This window comes from Megalops cyprinoides, chromosome 17 (assembly GCF_013368585.1).
Source record: "Megalops cyprinoides isolate fMegCyp1 chromosome 17, fMegCyp1.pri, whole genome shotgun sequence".
Taxonomy (NCBI): domain Eukaryota; kingdom Metazoa; phylum Chordata; class Actinopteri; order Elopiformes; family Megalopidae; genus Megalops; species Megalops cyprinoides.
The window spans coordinates 18,475,728-18,496,093 of NC_050599.1; the positions used below are offsets into that span (position 1 = coordinate 18,475,728).

General features: G+C 43.9%; 3 protein-coding genes across 8 annotated transcripts in view; 1 reads left to right on the forward strand and 2 right to left on the reverse strand.

The window, feature by feature from the left end:
- Positions 1-6,668, reverse strand: part of LOC118791924 (clathrin coat assembly protein AP180-like) — a 32,006-nt gene extending 25,338 nt beyond the window's left edge. For 2 of the 6 annotated variants that reach the window (XM_036549466.1, XM_036549465.1), the window contains exon 1: positions 5,674-6,667. In XM_036549466.1, coding sequence (XP_036405359.1) covers positions 5,674-5,803 — 130 coding nt within the window. In that variant the 5' untranslated portion in view covers positions 5,804-6,667. Of the gene's footprint in view, positions 1-5,673 lie in introns of all 6 variants that reach the window. The other 4 variants (XM_036549468.1, XM_036549467.1, XM_036549471.1 and 1 more) reach the window with 3 other exon arrangements.
- A 1,786-nt stretch (positions 6,669-8,454) lies between these two features.
- pgm3 (phosphoglucomutase 3) lies at positions 8,455-15,506 on the forward strand. The gene is made up of 13 exons (XM_036550321.1): positions 8,455-8,521; positions 9,076-9,284; positions 9,523-9,707; positions 10,025-10,092; positions 10,404-10,537; positions 10,779-10,974; positions 12,357-12,514; positions 12,722-12,805; positions 12,906-13,004; positions 13,287-13,406; positions 14,167-14,289; positions 14,511-14,684; positions 15,083-15,506. The coding sequence occupies exons 2-13, from the start codon at positions 9,078-9,080 to the stop codon at positions 15,170-15,172; spliced, it is 1,638 nt and encodes a 545-aa protein (XP_036406214.1). The 5' UTR covers positions 8,455-8,521; positions 9,076-9,077; the 3' UTR covers positions 15,173-15,506.
- A 2,098-nt stretch (positions 15,507-17,604) lies between these two features.
- LOC118792450 (dual specificity protein phosphatase 23-like) lies at positions 17,605-18,398 on the reverse strand. Its single transcript, XM_036550303.1, has 2 exons — positions 18,126-18,398; positions 17,605-17,784 (listed from the first exon to the last, which is right to left on the reverse strand). Exons 1-2 carry the CDS (start codon positions 18,396-18,398, stop codon positions 17,605-17,607), a joined length of 453 nt encoding a protein of 150 aa, XP_036406196.1.
- Between the last annotated feature and the right edge of the window lie 1,968 nt (positions 18,399-20,366).

The following is a 20,366-nucleotide window of genomic DNA, read 5'->3' on the forward strand; positions in this document are numbered from 1 at the left end:
AACAAGTGAATGGAAACATTAAGATACAGCAATGTATCTTGACAGCGATTAGTGTCTGAGGCTATCTAGCAATCTCGCATATTCAGAAAAAAAAATCACCCCATATCCTCCCTACCCTACACCAAGTAATGCTCTCCAGTGCACAGGCCCTAATCAGGATTGGAGTAATCTAAATAAAGACAGTAATCCAGCGCTAGGAGCACAGCATGAAGAATGAAACTAAGAGCGGTGTGTTCTATAATAGGACACAAAGACCCTGGCACTACCACAGACCAGACTGAACCAGAGTTTACAAGCCCAAATTAGCCCAGATTAACTCCAACAACTCCGCCAAGACACGACAGGTCTTCTCAGCACCACTAACAGTGATTAACTGAGAATACAGCACTGGTTTCAGAAGCACTCTGGATGCAGTGGACAGCCAGCACCATATAGTGCTGGCTGTCCACTGCATCTCTGGTGTATCTTCACCAGACTGTAGCATGGCCTTGTACAGCCATCACTCCATAATACAGCTCAAGTCTCCATGGTGACTCATCACTCAGATCTGCAGTTTTCTGAATAAACTGCAGTAACTCACCACACCAGACTGCAGTGTTCAGGTATCTGTCACAATGACTCACTATCAGAATTAATGTACCTAACTACATAATATCAGAGTTAATGTATTGAACCCTGATCTTTACCAGCAGTGACTATTTTAGTCAGCCATTCATTTTGCATGCATTGAAGTGGATTACAAAAATTGCAATATCTTAACAGATACCTGGATACACATGAAAATGGCAAAGATCGACTAAAGCTACTTCAATTAACCACTTCTAAGAACTATTCACATTATATATTTTGGTTGTGTTTGAATCTCCAAATTACAAATGAAAGAGCCAATTTTGAGAATATCTGAAGGCATCATGCCAAAGTAAGTCCAATTTCACACAATGACCTCTGTTGCACACTACAGCACTAATAACACAAAAGGAAACTGGAAAATATAACAGGAAACTCATCTTGGAACCAGAAGGCTGCAGGTTCTAGCCGTTAAAGGCTCACTTGTTTCACCCTTGAGTGAGGTACCTAACCCAAATTGCTTCAGTGCCAAGATATATAAACTCCGATGTGTAAAACTTCTAGACTTTTCAAGCCACCCTGGCTGAGGACATCCGCTGAGCAAATGATAATAAAATATAACGTTGTTAAATTCTCATCTGTCTGTCTGTTTCTGTCTACATACATATTTTCTTGTTACTGCTTTCTGCTATTCTAAAACTACACAATGCGCAATAAAATCTGACAACATGGTGACATACATCTGTCACTGCATTGTTACGGTTTGGATGAAAAAAAAACAATCCAATCAATTTGCAGGCTTTGCTAAATAACACTATTAGCTATTTACTAAAGCTAAACACTAAAGCTATTTATGCAACATTATCTGCACATGCTGTAGTGGTTATTATTAGATGCCATGTAGGGTTTCAGAAAATCAGCAGCTGATTCATACAATATTTCAGATTTTCATTTTCACCATGACTGTGTTTTGTAATATACACAGATAATTTATGTTATGCAAATTTAAGTCTGCAAATTTCACCAAACTGTCCTTTTAAGTATTCATTATTATTGAGACGCAGATCACCCCCACCCCCTGTCTCCATCCAAGGGGTGAACGCGGAGGTAGTGGAGGAGTACAAATTCCTCGGAGTGTATTTGGACAACAAGCTGGACTGGCTGAGAAACACCAAGCCTTTGTACAAGAAGGGACAGAGTCACCTGTATTTCCTCAGGCAGCTCCACTCCTTTAATGTCTGCAGGAAAATGATGCACATTTTCTATCAGACTGTCATGGCCAGTGCAATCTTCTATGCTCTGGTGTGCTGGGGCAGCAGTGTGAGAACAGCTGATGTCAACAGAATCAACAAGCTCCTAAGGAGGGCTGGCTCTATCCTGTGAGCAGGGCTGGATTCTCTAGCAGAGGTCTCTGAGAGGTGGATGCTCCACAAACTGCTGAGTATCTTAGACGATCCAGATCACCCCCTTCACGGCACACTGTCTCTCCAAAGGAGCACCTTCAGCAGCAGACTCATCCCTGCAAAGTGCTCCATGGAGCGTCAAAGGCGATCATCTCTACCAGCAGCAATAAAACTGTTTAACTCCTCCTCCCTCTGCCATGGGGAGATCACCATTTGATACCCCCAGCGCAATAATTCATTTGAAATTAAGTATGGAACCCCTCATGTGCAATATATTTTTTTTTTTCTATAAGTGCAATATGTGCAAGAAGCACATTTCATTACTGGAATTCTGTAACTTGTCACCTTAATGGTGCAGCCGCAGTATTTATTGTTCTGTTTATTATTGTTCTATTTATTAATGTTCTATTTATTGTCCTATTGTTTTATGTTTATTTTATGTTGTATACCTCTCTTCCCAGCATGCTTGACTGTTGGCAAGGCAATTTCCTTTTTGGAAATAAAGTACTATCTATCTATCTATCTATCTTATCTCAGACTCATCTTCCTGCCGCAGTCATATATATTCTGCTTGGCACCTGCATTTTATTTTAATGTAAGTAACACCTTCCCTCCACTCCTGATAGCAGACAACTTTTACAAGAAATCTTGTTGGCTGTGCAGTCAAGCACAAGCTAGCTGCCATGTACGCTCCAGCTTGACAACACTGTAAAAGGAAAGTAACAGCTGAAACAGCTTGGCAAACAAGGCTTTATCACAGCCAAGAGCAGTAAGTCCTACACACTGTCACACACAACTCTGTAGTTTCATAACAAGATCTCTGTGCCTATTAAATAGGCTATGTGTGTTATTGCTTAACACTGAGGGAAATGTCTCATCAGACATCATTATTTCTCAGTTAAAAGGAAGTACAATTCCATCAATTCCATCAGATGTGAAGAAATGCTCATCAAGAAAGAAGTCGAGATGGAAACTGTTGGAAATCACTGTTGTTAGCAAACATGAATGGGCAGAGATGTTCGTGTGTGTATGAGTGTGTGCAGGGCTGTACATCTTTGGAGAAAGGGATGGTGGAGTCAGGTCTGTGCTTAAAATACTGGTGCTAAACCTCTTCTGTGATTCCATCCTGGCACACAGTGCTGAAACTCTGTTGTGATTCTGTCCCTGTCCAGGGTCCTGAACAACAAGGTGCCGAGGACCTCAGTAATGAGGCGCCACACCACACAGAAGGCTGGACTGGTCGACAGCTGAGCCCCTCCTCATGGTGACATCACAAGCCCAGAAAGACTGGAATCTCCAGGAAGCCCACTGTGACATCATCACTGCAGTTCCAACCCTGGCCCTGCCCCCTTTGCTGTGCACATGCACAGAGCACTAATCCCTGCTGTGACTGTTGTATCACTACATCAAGAGCTGCAAAGAAAGAAACACAGAAAGAAAAGAGAGAGATAGAGGAAAAAGAGTCAGAAAAAAAGACAGATAGATAGACAAAAGAGAGGGCAAGTGAGAGTGAGACAGAAAGATAAATATCCTTCCAAATCATGCTCCTAAACCTTTGAAAAAATACTCAAATGCCAAGCAAAAACTGAACTTGGATTCAACCAGTGACCCAGGCACTGGAAAAAAGATGCCATGATGCCAACTGACACACACTCACACAGACACACACTTCTTTCCATACCCTGTATCACTGTCCTACATGCTATGTAAACACCATGTCACACAACCATTCACTCAACCATGGAGTCTGTAGCAGTAAGATATTCATATCACCTGTGATGACTCACACTGTAATTACTATTCTTCTCACACACACACACAAACACACACACACACAAGGTGCACAGTCAAACTGATATACTGTATAACTGAAGGATTTCAGAAGAAATTAGATAGTTAAATTAAATAGTGCATTTATTAAAAACCAAATCATTAATCATGATTATGTGGATTTCTTTTTCAAATTAAGTCCAGCTTCAAGCTTGCAAGTAAGAAACTGGTGCTCTGACTCCTGTTCACATGGCGGACACCATGGCATGTGTCATGGCATAGAAATTGGTATCCGCTCCTTATGAACTAGGCTCGTACAAGGTTCCCACCACACCTGCCTGAATTCTAGAGCTTTGGAACAACCAGCGCAGCTAACAGGCTTGAATGGAGGAACTTACTCAGCCACTCTCTACATAACTGGAAAGCACTGAGGCTACCATCAGTCACAAAGCGGTGAGGAAAGGAGACATTTACACAGTAGTTCTTTGACATCATTGCTGAGAATCTCCACTAACACACAGGTATACAAAAACTGTAGCACAAAGTAACAGACTGACAGTGCCCATAAAGCACACACACATGCATGCACATGCATGCACATGCACGCATGCATGCATGCGTGCACATTGTGCTCTTGCATGCCAGCAGCTGTGGGCAATGCTAAGCTGTTGATCCAGGGCAGTTCCTGGTCTATTCTCTCCGTAACACTGTAAACTTTGACCCTGTAAATTATGCATCCCCTGCTTTTGGCTGACAAATTCATTATTCAGCAGAGCTGAACCTGAGAATCAGAATACATGCATGTGGCATCCAACTTTCTGCCTCTGCAAGGAGGCGAATACTTCAGCCTTAGTGCTCTTACATTGATTATGCCTTAAAGCATGGCTTGTAATGTGCTGGAACGCATGCACAACTTAAAAGGTAAACAATAGGTGTCAGGCCCAAGGGTAAAAGGCAGACAAATAAATTACTAAAACAAAGTAAAGGTGTAGTGTTAACTAAAAACACTGTAAATCTGTAGCGTAAAATATAACCCACAAACCCAAACGTTTGGAGTGGAATCAGACCTAGTGAAGGTGCAAAATACAAACTGAGCGAAGTACAGTGTAAACTGCACCAGAAAGGCACAGTATAATGTATCAATGGGCAAAACATATAGTAAAGGTGAAGCATAAATCACAAAGCTGGAAAATACAACATAAAAGTGAAATGTGAAATATAGGCCAATATAGTGTGTGTAAAATACATACTTGTAAAGGTGCAATTTAATATAAGGCTACGTAAGCTTGAAAATGACTGCCACATTAAGCCTGGAGGGTAAAATATAAACTCGGAGACAGATTTGATGCACGTTGTTTGGGTGACCTGGTCACATCAGACGGTGTGAGTATGATGTCATCACAAAATGCCCTCAGTTTTAGCACAGGACAATGGGATAGGCCAATCAAAATGGGACTAGACTCCAACTGGAACGTTCTGCATTATATGTTTAAAAGATAGCAGTGTGGGACCAGTGTGACAGAAGGACATGCTGAGATTACCTCTGCTGCCAAACCCCCTGCTTTGCCTACCCACCCACCCATCTACACAGCAGGTGGCTACAAGCCACCTTCTGACCACATCAATGGGCTGCCATGTTGTGTGCTCTAACCACCTTGCAGTAGTGTTCACTGCGAGCCCAGTATGGCTACACTAACATCGTTATACAGTACTGCTCACTATTTACACAGTAATAGCTGGACTGTGCAATCTGGCAGAAAGGTACTCCTGACCTTGGTATATTCCCCTTTATAATGTGAGGAAAGCTTCTTTGGATACCATTCACAACTTACGTGAGGGGAGTGTTGCAATCGCAACTGCCCTAGTCTTCTGAACTGAAAACATGGTGAACACACACACACACACACACGCACTGAAAATCCAGCGCACTTACAGTCGAGGTGCTTCTTCTTGGGAGCCATCACCTCGTGCGTGGTGGCTTTGCAGACAGCCCGAGCCACCTCTGATCCCGTCAGGCTGTACTGGGCAGCGGCTATGCGATCCGTCAGCGTCTGCCCCGACATCTTCTCTCTGTAGTGTCACCCTCAAGGATTAAACTCACCAAGAGGAAAAACGGCAATATAGTGAAAATGTCAATCCTCCGGATCCCAGACGGTCCTTTTCAAATCCCAAAGGATATGACCTTACAGATATGAGTTGCGTTACTTTAAAATATCTACTGCCAGAATTAACTATTATCGTGTGTTTTCCCGAACATAAAACCGGAATCTCAGGGCGATACAGGTTCTATAGCTAATATAGATAATCGTGCGCAAGGTTGCACTCTTCTCCCCGCGTGAGTCCTGCTACGGCGCTTATTCTCAGCCCTGTGTCAATGCGTTCCTTATATAACGCTCTCCCTTAGCAATAAATGGCTATTTTATTACCCCCTTGCAAAGTATAAAGCAAGGTATGAAACTGATCCCCACGCGACGGCCCGGCGTTTTTCGTCAGCAATGCCGTTCGATATCATTTAGACAAGTATCCAGACTTCAATGAATATCCACCAGTGTTTCTGTTTTGCTGTAGAGCGTAATATTGTAATTGTTGCAATTTCCCCGATGAGGAGGTTGAGGAGAATGCAAAAAACATGTAGGACTGACTCCGGACAGCCCGATCATAAAATGACGGCTCGTTCTGGAGGGCAGTCGATGTCCTCTCTGACGCGAGGATTAATCTTCGGCGCAAACCTTAAATGAAGAATTTCTGAATTGTCTGACGCCTCGAACTGCCTTCCTCTCCCGCATACGCTGTCCTTTTCTCCCCAGTCTTCCCGCCTACAGTGATGCTGCAGCGGTGGGAGATGGTGAGGGTTTGAATGGACTCGTCTCCTCTTGTTTATTTATTTATTTATTTATTCATCCTCTCCTCCCCTCTCGTCAGTGTTCAGACCGAGTCAGGTGACACGTCATTAACAAACCGGTAACATCCCCCACACCCATGGCACGTAGGTTTTGTTCTTGAGCGTCATGCCGCGCAGATTCTGCGCAGAATGAGAAGATAACGTGCATCAGTTCTGCGCTGGACTTGCGCAGATTCATAGGTCCAGGCAATACTGTGGATGATTCTGTAGGCTGTTGACCTCCGTACAACCTGATCTGGATAATAAACAAATAAAATGAGTGCAGTCCCTGCGTGGAATTGCTGTTCGTGAAAACAAACATCAACGTTTTCGAGTCAGCGGCAGAATCTTGCTGCTTGGACTCCGAAGGAAATGACATGCCAAGGTCACGCACGATACTATGCAGAACCATGTGTAATGTTGGAGTGTCCTCTAAGATGCTGCGCCAAGTAAGAGGCAGAGTCGTGAAGCCACAGCTGGACTATGCTAAAGGGGCCCTTCGCGTTTGATGGTTGCGACACCCTTTGATATTGTCCCTCCGTTGAAATCGTTCAGTTCAGCGCAGCCAGAATCGATCACTCCAATGGAGACATGTAAATAGATTTACAAGAGCGAATAACTACTACACGTCCGAACAAGAAGGGACAGGACACCCCCTAAGTCAAACAGAAAAAAAATACTTTTATGAAGGGGCAGAATTGTTTTACCCATAATTTAAATGAAAGAATTTCATTTCCCACATGCTCATGGCAGTCACCCTGGCATATCCTGCCCACCTACATGTAATGTTCAAGGTCGGCAAAAGGAGGAGAGTCTTTGGCTATTAAAGATCATAATGCCAGAATAGGTAACATTTTTGTTCAGTCTGGCTTTTGCTATATGCCAGTGAGGCAGTGTTAATAGCAGCAGCAATAGTAGCTATTACTTGTGACAGTGGCAGGCTAGTTGCAAACAATCTACTGTAATGACTTTAGAATTACAAAGAAAGTTCACTGTGCCAGTGATCAAATGACATATTAGTGAGGTTGCATTCACAAAAGTTGTATGTCTCTGTGGAGCTGCACAGCATTTTACAGACCCAATGCTGTGGGCTAATTCATATGAGGTCATGAACTCCTGCACCGCTGGAAATGACAACACTGGCACGGAGTGCCAGGGCACACTTTGTTCCCACCAACAGCCTGCGAATGTGTAATTTGCATCATGAAACAAACAGAGTGATTGACATGAGAGGGCATCAGCTGCCACATCCATCTCATTCAATATTCTGTCACCACCACCCGTGGGTGGTGACATCAATAAACACAGCTCTCATTGCTGCAGAAAAATAGCTTTGAAAATAGCATAACTTTGTCTCTGCAGCACCTTTCCTGAATGTATTGCAAGCCAAATTACATTGAAAGACAAAGAAGGAACAACAAAATAACATTCATAAGAGCAATAAGAGGGCATATAGAAAAAAATGAAATAAATAAATAGGCTATATAAAAATAGGCAATGATAAACCAAAATACAAAAAACCAAAACCAAAAAACAACGTAGAATTTACAAGAATTGCGAACATACTATGTATGAACACATTGTTCAATGTATTCTATAAAGCTGGTATAACACATATAAATATCATTCAACATTGTAATTAAAAGTAAAAATATGTATCACCGATTTAAAAAAAAAAAAAACGTTATGATATCAGATGAGAACATGGTGCCTCCTTCCTCCGTGCCAAATTTAGTGGTGCTCAGTTTACTATCATTACGGTAGCTGAGTCGGCAATACCGTTGCTATGTAACAGTACTTGGCCTTGGCTTTAGGAAGGCGGAGTCACGTACCCGGAACTACAGCCACGTCGCCAGGAGTGATCATTCCGTGAAGCTGTCTAGGTGATTTGCAGACTACAGTAAGTGGACTAAACAGGACATTTTTGTTTAAATGCTGAGTATTCTCATGTCAAGCAATACTTTTTGTCGTTCATACGCACATCAGTTATTAAAACCATCCGTACTTCAGAGTTGGGTTCAGTTTAGTTTGAGGAGGGTAACTAGACTAGCTAGCTAGCTAGCTTGCCATGAGAGCGCTAGACGTTTGTTAGGTGATAAATGAATGAATGAAATGACAATGACAACTGTAGCATTCTAGCTAGCTAGCTAAATTGTTACAGTAGTTTTATATTAATGCATCTGCAACGCCGATGTGTCAGCAAACAGTATTGTTGTTCGCTGTCCAGTAGAGTTCAGAGTTTCCGAGATTGCTAGCTATCCAGTTGAGTTTTTTATTAGCTTATTCCATAGTACATTATTTCCTTGATATTTCTGGCACGCTTCCAAGTTATATGGGTTTGTATGAGCACAGTGCGACGTTTAGCTAGGTAGATAATTCATGTGTATGTTGTATCGGTTAATCAATTTAGTGGTGTACCATGCAATAAAAGTACTAATTTGTGTATTCCCCGAGGAATGACACAGTTTGAAAAGGTGTCCCAGCGTTCCGTGCAACACCCGAAACCGGTCGGACTGGTTCTGCAATATGGCACTGCCGGGTTCCGTACAAACGCAAAACAGCTGGACCACATCATGTACCGGATGGGCTTGTTGGCAGCGCTGAGGTCCAAGAAGACCAAAAGCACCATCGGTGTGATGGTTACTGCCTCGCATAACCCAGAGGTGTGTGTACAGTTGTCTTCTCATATATTGCTCTCTGCCGTGTTCAGCAGTGCTTTTAATTCCACTCCACTCACATGTGCATCTGCAGATTCCCTCTCTGCACAGGCATAGTGTTAGGCTCCTATGGAGGTGGCAGGAGCCTGAAAGCTGAAATATATTTCTACTTCCAGGTTTGTAATGACTCCCTTTGTTTCCTCTCTCTCTCTCTTGTGTGTCTCTCCACTGATTCCCCCCACAGGAGGACAACGGGGTCAAGCTCATAGACCCCATGGGGGAGATGGTGACCCCAGCGTGGGAGGAGTACGCCACACTGCTGGCCAACGCTGAGCAGGAGGGCCTTCTGGCTGCCCTGAAGGACGTCATCGAGAGGGAGGCGGTCAACATGAGTCAGGATGTCAGCGTCTTCATAGGAAAGGACACCAGGTCCTGCGATGCTGTATCTTTCAGAGCAGTTAATGCAGGAATTGTCAATCCCAGACACAGGGATCTAGTTTAAAATGTCTCCTGAGTGTAGCAGTGATGAGCTGAGTTAGAATGAATCCGCTGACCCCACAGGCTTGGAAAACTGGGAGGAACGGGGGCAGAGGAACTGGTGCCGACATGTAGTGGGGTTGCCTTTTCCTTATTGTTGTTAAAACCAAGGGAAATGTTGCACAGACACATGTCAGGTTCAAGTTTGCTCACCAGGGTTTCAAGGGAATTCCAGTGGAATGAGCAGGCTTGTGTCACTCTCTCTGCAGGCCCAGCAGTGAGGGTTTGTCCCAGGCTGTGTTAGACGGAGTCTCCTCCCTGGGCGGTCACGGTCATGGTGCGTACACGTGTTTCCTTATGCTTGTACACACTCAGACTCTGCTCTGTCATTCTTGCTACTTCAGTCTCTGCTCTTATCTGCTAATTGTAAACACAGTGCATTCCAAGCAGATACCATTTGACATAAATACCTTACCTCCACTGTATGCTGTATGCTCCTTATTACTCTGTGTGTTGGAAGTGTGTGAGTGCCCACTACCAGCAGTCCATCTGGCTAGATTGGAGGGGCCGTTATTGTTGCTTGCGCTACCTGCTGAGGCCAGAATGCCTAATAAATGATTGACAGTCTCACTCTCTCTGTTATTGTAGACTATGGCCTGGTGACCACGCCTCAGTTGCACTTCATGGTGTGCTGCCAAAACACGCAGGGTCGCTACGGCACTCCCACCATAGATGGGTACTACCAGAAACTGTCGAAGGCATTCGTCCAGCTCACCAAGCACGTAAGACTAGCCGCTCGCCACCAGGAAGCGCCTTCATCATCTATCTTCTATCTTATCTAGCTACATTTGGCAGACCTTTTGTTATCCTTCCCCCTCTCAAACTTGCACCATGGCTGATGAGCATATGGGGAAGTTTAATAGGGTCTTAGCTGGATGTAAGCACTGGTATAATCAGGTGTCAGGTGAGCAGAATTGCTGGTTAGAGTTAGACTGCGGGTTGTCACGGCTCCTCTGCCCGCAGGCCCCGAACCGGACAGACGACCAGAAGCACCTCCTGGTGGACGGCGCCAACGGGATCGGCGCCCTCAAGCTGCGGGACATGGAGCCCTTCCTCCAGAAGGAGCTGCAGGTCTCGCTCTTCAACGACGGCAGCAGCGGGAAGCTGAACTTCCAGTGCGGGGCCGACTACGTCAAAGTCCAGCAGCGGCCTCCGCAAGGTAGGGCAGAAATTTGACACCTGCGGATGGCCCCAGCCAAAGTGCAATGGCAGGTGATTAATTCACAGTGCAGGTCCCAGGTCGTGAGGGATAAGGAAGGCATGCACAAACAGGTTTTTGTTTTGGGGTAGTATTAGTCATAAACGTCTGACTGGTAGTGTCACGTAAGACAGGTAGCGTGCATTGGGATCTATTGTGACATCACACCTGGTGTTATGAATCAATAGTGACCTTTCGTATCTAGTGTCGTTATTATAGTGCAATTTCAAGTTGTTTTGCCCGGGGTGGTGCCAGATTAGCTCTTAGTCAAGCCATAAACATGCATTTATGTTTAGTTTGTACTGATCTTAAATGTGAATGATGCAGATGAGCAATAAAAGGAATTGAGATTTAGAGGGAGATTTAGAGGTGTTACCTTTCTTTATTGGCTGTGTTCTCATGCACTAAGGCAGGGGTGTCCAAACCTCTCCTGGAGGGCCACTTGTCCTGCATGTTTTAGATCTTTCCCTGCTCCAACACAGCTGATTCAAATGATCAGTTTGTTATTCAGCAGCTTCAGGAGTTCATAACGAGTTGATGGAGGTTTGGACACCCCTGCACTAAGGTTTCATAACCTGTGTGCTGTGTCACAACATACAGGACTATAAAAATGTCTCAGCAGCAGGTCAGAAGTCTTTCCCCCATTACCAGGTAGCATCCACCAGCCCCACACTGTGCAGTTAGGGGCTTTATACAGGTACTGGATGGGCTCAGCGGGATTCATGTAATTTCAGTAAATCACTTTTTGTCTAATTGAGTCTCAGGCTCTGTACCATGAATGTCATGATGACTGTGATTCTGCCACATTGCGTTACAGGGGCTGTATATGGTGTGGTACTACATTTTAGCCAGTAGATGGCACCATCATTTTTTTATTCTGCAGCATGTAGTAATCCTTCTGAATGCTGGTATGTTTGTGGAAAGGAAAAAAAAAAACATTTATTTGGTAAATGTCACAGAATGCTAGTATAATTCAGTCACAGGGGATAAAAACAGGAAAAATTTAGAGGTGTTGCAGGTATCAAGTAGTAAGTGAAATTCTGATTAAGAATTAATTATAATGGTAAAATTTAATAAGGGAAATTACTGTGTCTTCACTAAGGTTCACCTCCCACACAAGCTAAAGCAGACCATTGAAAAGTTTAGGTGTCCTTTAGTTAAAAGCTCCCCCCCCATCGGCTTTGATCTTCATGATTCTGGCTATAGTGCGGTAACCTGTATCCCAGGGTCTTAAGGACCTTGTATTTCCGTAGAGTGTGAGGAGTACTGGTACATATGAGGGGTGCAAGACTTAAGGGCGTTATTAGTTTGCAGTAAAAACGTTCTCTCTCTCTCCCTCTCAGGAGTACGGATGAGTGCAGGAGAGCGGTGCTGTTCGTTTGATGGGGACGCAGATCGGATTGTGTACTACTACAATGACTCGGCTGACCAGTTTCACCTGCTGGACGGAGACAAAATCGCCACCCTTATCAGCACTTTCCTGAAAGAGCTGCTCAATCAGGTAAGACACGAGGCAGACTGAACCACCCAGTCAGATTGCATTAGATCCAGAACAGGTCTCTGTGACTTGATGATCAAGCCTGCCATGTTCAATTATGAATTGAAACATTGAGAAACGTGTGCTGTATTACAGTTACCCATGTCTGTTCGTCTGTGTTCCCACGGTGTCTGTGGGTCTCTGTGTGTCTGTCCTCGCGTGTGCGTACAGGCTGGACTGGACCTGCGGGTTGCTGTGGTGCAGACGGCATACGCTAACGGCAGCTCAACGCAATACCTGGAGGAGACCATGAAGGTGAGCCGCTGTGCCCTACAGGTAGTGTTCACTTTGCACGCTGTCTGTCAGTATTCAAGTCAGTAAGCATGAAGCGTCTGCACTGACCTTTGACCTGCAGGTGACGGTACGCTGTGTAAAGACCGGTGTGAAGCACCTCCACCACGCTGCACAGGAGTTTGACATCGGTGTGTACTTTGAGGCGAACGGCCATGGCACAGTAAGTATGCTAACACAGCTGTGGGAGTAGTTGAGTGTGTTTTTTTAGTGCTTCGGATACTCACACAATCACACATTCAGACAGACACATGCACACATCACCCACACAGCCAACAAACATAGCTGTAGCCAGCCAAGAGTATTTCCAAGTTTATTAGCTGTTGCCTGGTTGAGTTTTACAGGTTGTACAGGTTGTACAGGTTGACCTGTACAGTTGTCTGTCTCACCCTCTCTACCTTGTGGTCTGCCTGTCTTTCCTTGCTCTATCCTGGGTCTGTCCCAGGTTTTGTTCAGTAAAGCTGCAGAGGAGAAGATCCAGCAGCTTGCTCTGGACCCCAACACCAACGACGAGAAGAAGAGCGCCGCCCGTTTGCTGGAGAGCACTGTCAACCTCATTAACCAGGTGAGCCACTGCAACATCATCACCCCGGGCCATTTTTAAGGTTTTGGTCCCTTACTGTGTTTTTAGGCTTTGGTCCCTTGTACTGCTGCTGAAGTGTTGGCTGTGTGCTCTGACCGCATCGCTCCCCCCTAGACTGAACAACAGCTCTCCCTGTATGTGGCACTGATAACTGATGGCTCTCTTGCTACTCTTCATGCAAGATCTCTCTGCTGTTCCTACAATTTCCAGTTTTGCTCTGCCGTTCTTAATATCTGATGCAAACCCAGCTGAACAAGGTCCCTGCAGGCGATACTGCCTATCTCCCTACAGACGTTGTGTGTATTGCTTTTTTTCTGCAGGCCCCACTGACCACTTCCTCACACACTGCTGATACCTCTCTTCCTCCACAGTGCTGATACTGCTCTTCCCCACAGTACTGATACCTCTCTTCCTCCACAGTGCTGATACCTCTCTTCCCCACAGTGCTGATACCTCTCTTCCCCACAATGCTGATACCTCTCTTCCTCCACAGTGCTGATACCTCTCTTCCTCCACAGTGCTGATACCACTCTTCCCCACAGTGCTGATACCTCTCTTCCCCACAATGCTGATACCTCTCTTCCTCCACAGTGCTGATACCTCTCTTCCTCCACAGTGCTGATACCTCTCTTCCCCACAGTGCTGATACCTCTCTCCCTCCACAGTTTGTGTCGCCTGGGGGTGACAGACGTATGGCTGCCATTCCCTTCCCTACAAGCCGCTGATGTCTCTTTCTCCCCAGACGGTGGGTGACGCCCTGTCGGACATGCTCCTGATCGAGGCCGTGCTGGCCATCAAGGGCCTGACCATTCAGCAGTGGGATGCTATCTACACTGATCTGCCCAACAGACAGCTCAAAGTCAAGGTGTGTCTGTGTGTCTGTGTGCCTGCATGCGTATGCTTGGCCGATCGTGCAAAGGTCTGTCTAGAAACATTTGTCCGTGGAACATACAGCTCAAGCCTTTTCAGTCAGAATGAGCAAAGCTGATTTGTTAGAGCTGCCAACAAGTCATAGAAGTGCCAGGGAGTGATAGTGGAACCTTAGGAAGCATGTGATGGAGTGAAGCATTCTGGGATGTGCGCTAGGTGGCGGACAGGAGGGTGATTGACACGACGGACGCAGAGAGACGAGCGGTCAGCCCCGCTGGCCTGCAAGACACCATCGATGCGCTGGTGAAGAAGTACAAGATGTCCAGAGCATTCGTCCGTCCTTCCGGTACTGAAGACGTGGTCCGAGTTTATGCTGAAGCTGACACTCAGGTGAGAACCTCATGCAGGATAGCACAGTTACTGATAGACGCAGGTACATAGGCTGCCACTGACACACACAGGTAAATGCACTAAAGCTGAATATAGTGAAATACACAGATAATACAGATAATATTATCTATGAAACATAGAGATAATACCTGATACAGAGGAAGATACAGTAATACACACTGGTAGATATGTTTAGACATAGGTAGATACACTGTCACTAATATCAGTAAGTACTCTAATACACACAGGTTGATATCCTGTCTCTGACACATAGGGAAACACACTGAGAGGCATGAGCATGGACTCTTCAGTGGCACACATAATGCGTGTGATTCAGAGTTGTGAAGTCAGAGTAAGGTGCAGCTGAACGCTTGTGTGGATTTGTGTGCGTTTTCCAGGAGAATGCTGATGCCCTGGCACATGAAGTGAGCGTTGCAGTGTACAGGATCGCCGGGGGAGTGGGAGAAGAGCCAAAACCATTACACTGACATTAAACACACACACACACACACACGTGTGTTCACATAGGATTATGCTCACACGCTCATGTACACAGATAACACAAATGTTGATAAATGCAATTAAACACATGCACGTGCACATACACACACACACACACACACACACAAACTGACCTGCCACGGCATATATACACAATTAGAGGAACAATTGCAATCAGTCAAGTTAATAATTTCCTTCTTTGGAATCTGGAATCTTACTGTGTGCAGCTGCCTGTTTACCTGTGGTTGGTGTGGGAATCCCTCTCTGCAGCTGCTATTCATATCTGTCTCCACACACACACATACACATACACACACAAACACACGCACACACACACACACACACACACACACACACACACACACACACACACACATACATACAGAGTGACTGGTCATGGTACAAGATTTAATCTATGCAATTCAGTCATGTTCATATATTTCTTCTTTGGAACAGGAATCACTGATCAGATATGTCTCTTCCTCCAGACTGTGCTGATGTTTGTATCTGCATCCATGTCCTTAAGAGAGCACACGTATCTAAGCCCTATAGATCATTCTGTCTGTCTCCACACTAATTACTCCTTTGGATTTAGTTTTAAGAACAATGAGGTACTGATATAAACTGCCCTTTTTAACTTGTGCCAAAATGTTTACATCATCTGTTCTGTGGGATTGTCTGGAGTGCCAAGGATTCACACGGTGTCACACAGTATGTGTCCCCCCTGGTGTGACAGAGGAAAAACGAATTTCGGCTTCAGTTAATGTAGCCGTTTCATTTTTACCAATGTATTGTGAACTACCTTGTTGTTTTTTTTGGATCTGTGTCCTATCTTGTCAAAAAGTCAAGATTAAATTGTAGTCTAAGAATATGTACGTTTGCATTAAAAGAAAACTTCCTCTCTTTCATTGTTTGTGCTCACAATGGGTCGTCTAGATGCTCACACCTGTCAATTTGTGTTAGTAGCTGATATACACTATATGGACAAAAGTATTTGGCCACACCTGTTTTTCAGGGTTTGGGCTAGGCCCCTTATCTCCAGTGAAGGGCAATCTTAATGCTTCTGCATACCAAGACATTTTGGACAATGCTATGCTTCCAACTTTGTGGCAACAGTTTGGGGAAGGCCCTTTTTTATTCCAACATGACTGTGCCCCAGTGCACAAAGCAAGGACTATAAAGGCATGGTTTGATGAGTTCGGTGTGGAAGAACTTGACTGGCCCGCACAGAGCCCTGACCTCAACCCCATCCAGCACCTTTGGGATGAACTGGAACGGAGATTGCGAGCCAGGCCTTCTCGTCCAACATCAGTGCCTGACCTCATAAATGCTCTACAGAATGAATGGGCACAAATTCCCACAGAAACACTCCAAAATCTTGTGGAAAGCCTTCCAAGAAGAGTGGAAGCTGTTATAGCGGCAAAAGGGGGACCGACTCCATATTAAAGTATATGTATTTGAATACAATGTCATTACAATGTAATGGTCAGGCGTCCGAATATTTTTGTCCATACAGTGTATGTTTCTGGTCTTCACAGTAGTTCCTGTACTTTAATTTTTCAACTAATTGAATTGAAGTGCCCTCAACACCACTAACTGGAGAGACCTCTGCTGCTACTGGTAAAGACCATTGTTGAAAGCAGAAATCTGTGTCTTGCTACTGCAGATGGGTTGCACTGATGCTTGCAAGCTGCAAATGCTTGGTTCAGTTTGGGTAACTCACATTATGGACAGATACGTGTACCACAGATACCAGTACTTGCACCAGGAGGAAGGGGTCATTAACATTGCCCTGCATTGCATTAAATCCTGCAGCCTTTGGGTTACAAGCTTCCTAACCACTCACTGCACTGTATTTATGCCCGAGTATAACCTGCTGTGACTCAAACCTGTATTTCAATTTCAGTGTTAGCTGTAAAACACCTTGTAGGAGAGATGTCCATAAACAGGCAACTAGTGCTTGTGTTTGGAGTTTAAATTAAATTATTTAAAATCATATGCATGTGAGTAGGTCCATATTTGTAACTGGTGAGTGCTGTCAGCTGCAATGCTGCGCTCTCATGTAAAGTTTTGGATTGGGCCCAAGGTGGGACCCTGTCTGTCCTAATGTCTCATGTCAGTCACAGTGATCCTGGGAAAACCTGGGATAGGGAGAAGATGCCCTGCACAACCAACCTGATCCACCTGCTACCTGCATGGAGCTGGTGCTGAAGTAGGCACACTGCAATACACAAATGTGCACGCATATACACACACACAGACACACACTTAAAAGGCTTGAGCAATGTTGCCAGTGAAGATTTTTTAATTATTCAGCAAAGTATAAAAGATGATTTGTAAAAGATGATTTAAACATTTTATCGCAAGCTTTGGATGATTGAGAGCACTGGCGCTTTCTGCTTAAAACTCGTAACACTTATCATTGGCGGCCGTACTTCCTCACAAGTGCCCTCTGCCCATCTGTTTCCACAGAACCTTTTCTTGTTTGCCGCAGCAGTTCAATGGCATCGTCCCCATGCAGATTCTTTGTCCTGGCCAGATAGCAGGCCAGGAAAGTCCCAGTTCTCCCCATGCCTGCTGTGCAGTGAACCCCCACGGGCTGGAATGGAACAGAGCCACATTTCATCAATTGATTTCACAAGTTAAAGACTCTGCTGCAACAGTTTTAGGCATGCTTCTGTTTGACTTAAACAGAGGAGAAAAGAAACTCTGGGTTTTCCAAGTATTTCTCTTTCTGTAGCTGAGGAGATTTTTTTGAAAATTCAAGGTGATTAAAAATAAGGCAGGTAAACAATTAAAGGTTTCATGTGAATATTAAAATCGTGACATAAAGGGGACTGGAATCTGAGGCGAGGGCACATTAATCATCTATGTGCAATGCCATAAGGATGACATACATGCTTTAGTGTATATTATATGTTATGTCATTGCTGATCATACCTCGTTTCTGGATTTAGCTTCCTGGACAATCCCCAGAAACTTGTTGATTTGAGCATCTGTGGGGGTAGCCCAGTCCGTCACCACTATGGGGTGTGAGGTGAGCTGGGGGAAATCTTCAATGCCAGGAAGTTTTTCTGGAGCCTCAATAGAGACCAGGTGTCTGATTCCATGGTCCACTAGGTACTGAAGGTTGGCACGATGTTTAGGAAAGGCCATTCCGGCCAGCACCCCAGGTTCAACCCAGGTAAAATTATCTGGTATCACAGATACCATTTTTTCTGCAATATAAAGCAAAATAAACAAAAGCAGTCTCCATGAGCTTTGATTTGAGTTACAATTTTGAATGTAAATTAGCATTTTAGTACATTCCAGCTGAGCATTAAGTGCTGGTCAGAATAACCTGAAACTAGCAATGTAAGCTGAAGAGGCACTATAAGCTAATTCACAGTGCTATGTAGTATCCACCCAGATACACACAGTACGGTGGTATTACATTTTTAGATGGCAGTAATTATTTGCTTAGCAGATACCATTAACCACTATGGCCTAATCATTTTCTATTTTTAAATAATACATTAATGTCAGACATTTAGTGAAGCAATTCAGGTTAATCATCATGGTCTTTTCAGACACATGGTGGCAATGCAGAAGTTGATCGGAAGCCCAGTTTTCAAAATTCATTAAAATCACTCATATGCCACAGAGGTCTGAAACTTTGCACCCATCTTGCATCTCCTTACCATAACACACATTTGTCTGGTTCTACTACCTACATTTATCACAGTTTTGAATAATCTGCATGATGATCATCTGCAAAACAACATCTTATGAACTGCTCTCTGAGTGACATGAAGTGGCACACCTGTTGTTTTGTCTCACAGAATAGATTTGTTAAATTCAGATATTTAGGGGAAACACAAGACAAGAGAATTTCAGTAGTTAATATGCATGTAATACGCAGATGAGTAAGCCTCATGTGGGACAACTGGTGCCACATTCACTGCATGTATAGACAAAGCCATGACTTAGGTCCATGCCAAAGCTGAATGCAATCTTTTTAAAAAGTGTGGCTGCCCCTAGCAACAGATATATAGAGTTTTAGGAAATAATAAAAAAAAAAACATCTGAATACCAATGTGCATATTAGTAGAGAATTCTGAAAAAAATGAGAAAATCCTTTGCTTCCACTTTGACCTCATATTTGCTGTACAGTAAGGATAACAGCAATAATAGCAATGAGCAAAGTTTTTTTCATACAATGATTAACAAAATGAATGTAAATGTACCTGTAATAAATGACTACTGAATGACCAGTGAATCCATATTATAAGCGTAAATATGCTATTGCATTAATATTCTTACCATCAAGTTGGTCTGGTGTGTGTATAAATAAGGGACAGGAACAAATGGCAAACAGAGGACTAACTGAAGAAAGAGAAGGCTGGAAAATGTTCTCAGAGAAGTTCAAAGACAGAGCATTATATACATATACAACACACGCTTACAGATACTCATATCCTGTTTCAATTTTAGAGAAGTTCATCCATCAGTGTTTCTGGATAACTGGAGATAACTGATAACTGTTGATTGCTAAATGTACTTGATTAGGCAACATATTATTTCTAATGTATTCTTCTAAAGAAAGGAGACAATTCACTGAGTTATTGTGTTTGAAATTACAACATTAATAACACAAATAAACAGCATTTCCTTCATCATAATTTGTACACCCTGTTCCCTCTTCATTTTATATATAGTGGGAACAGTTTTAAGCAATATTATTATTGTTATTCTTAGTATTACAATGTATTACAGTCATTGAATACTGACAGTGTTACTGTTACTGTACAACAGAAAGACCATGCCAGGCTATAGTTGTGTTATGAAATGTAAGTGACTGGGCAAACTGTTGAAGGGAAGCCAAGCCCATAGATTTAGGGATGTGTTGACAGATACCCTCAGACTTTGGCTTATCTTGAGGGGACAGGTGGATGTTGCTCAGCCTCTCACAACACAGCAAGTTTATACCTCTGACTTTAAAAGAAGATTCAGAACCCTTAGCCATAGGCCCTAACTGTTACATAAAAAACCATCACTCTGACCCAAAAGCTATTCCTCTTTGCCCTGACCAAGTAACCTCATTCACACACTTTTGGTGTTAACAGTTGTTAACAAACTGCTGTTGTTGTGCTGTTGAGCATCTGTTCACACATGAAAATAATTCCCCATGTGTACAGAGAA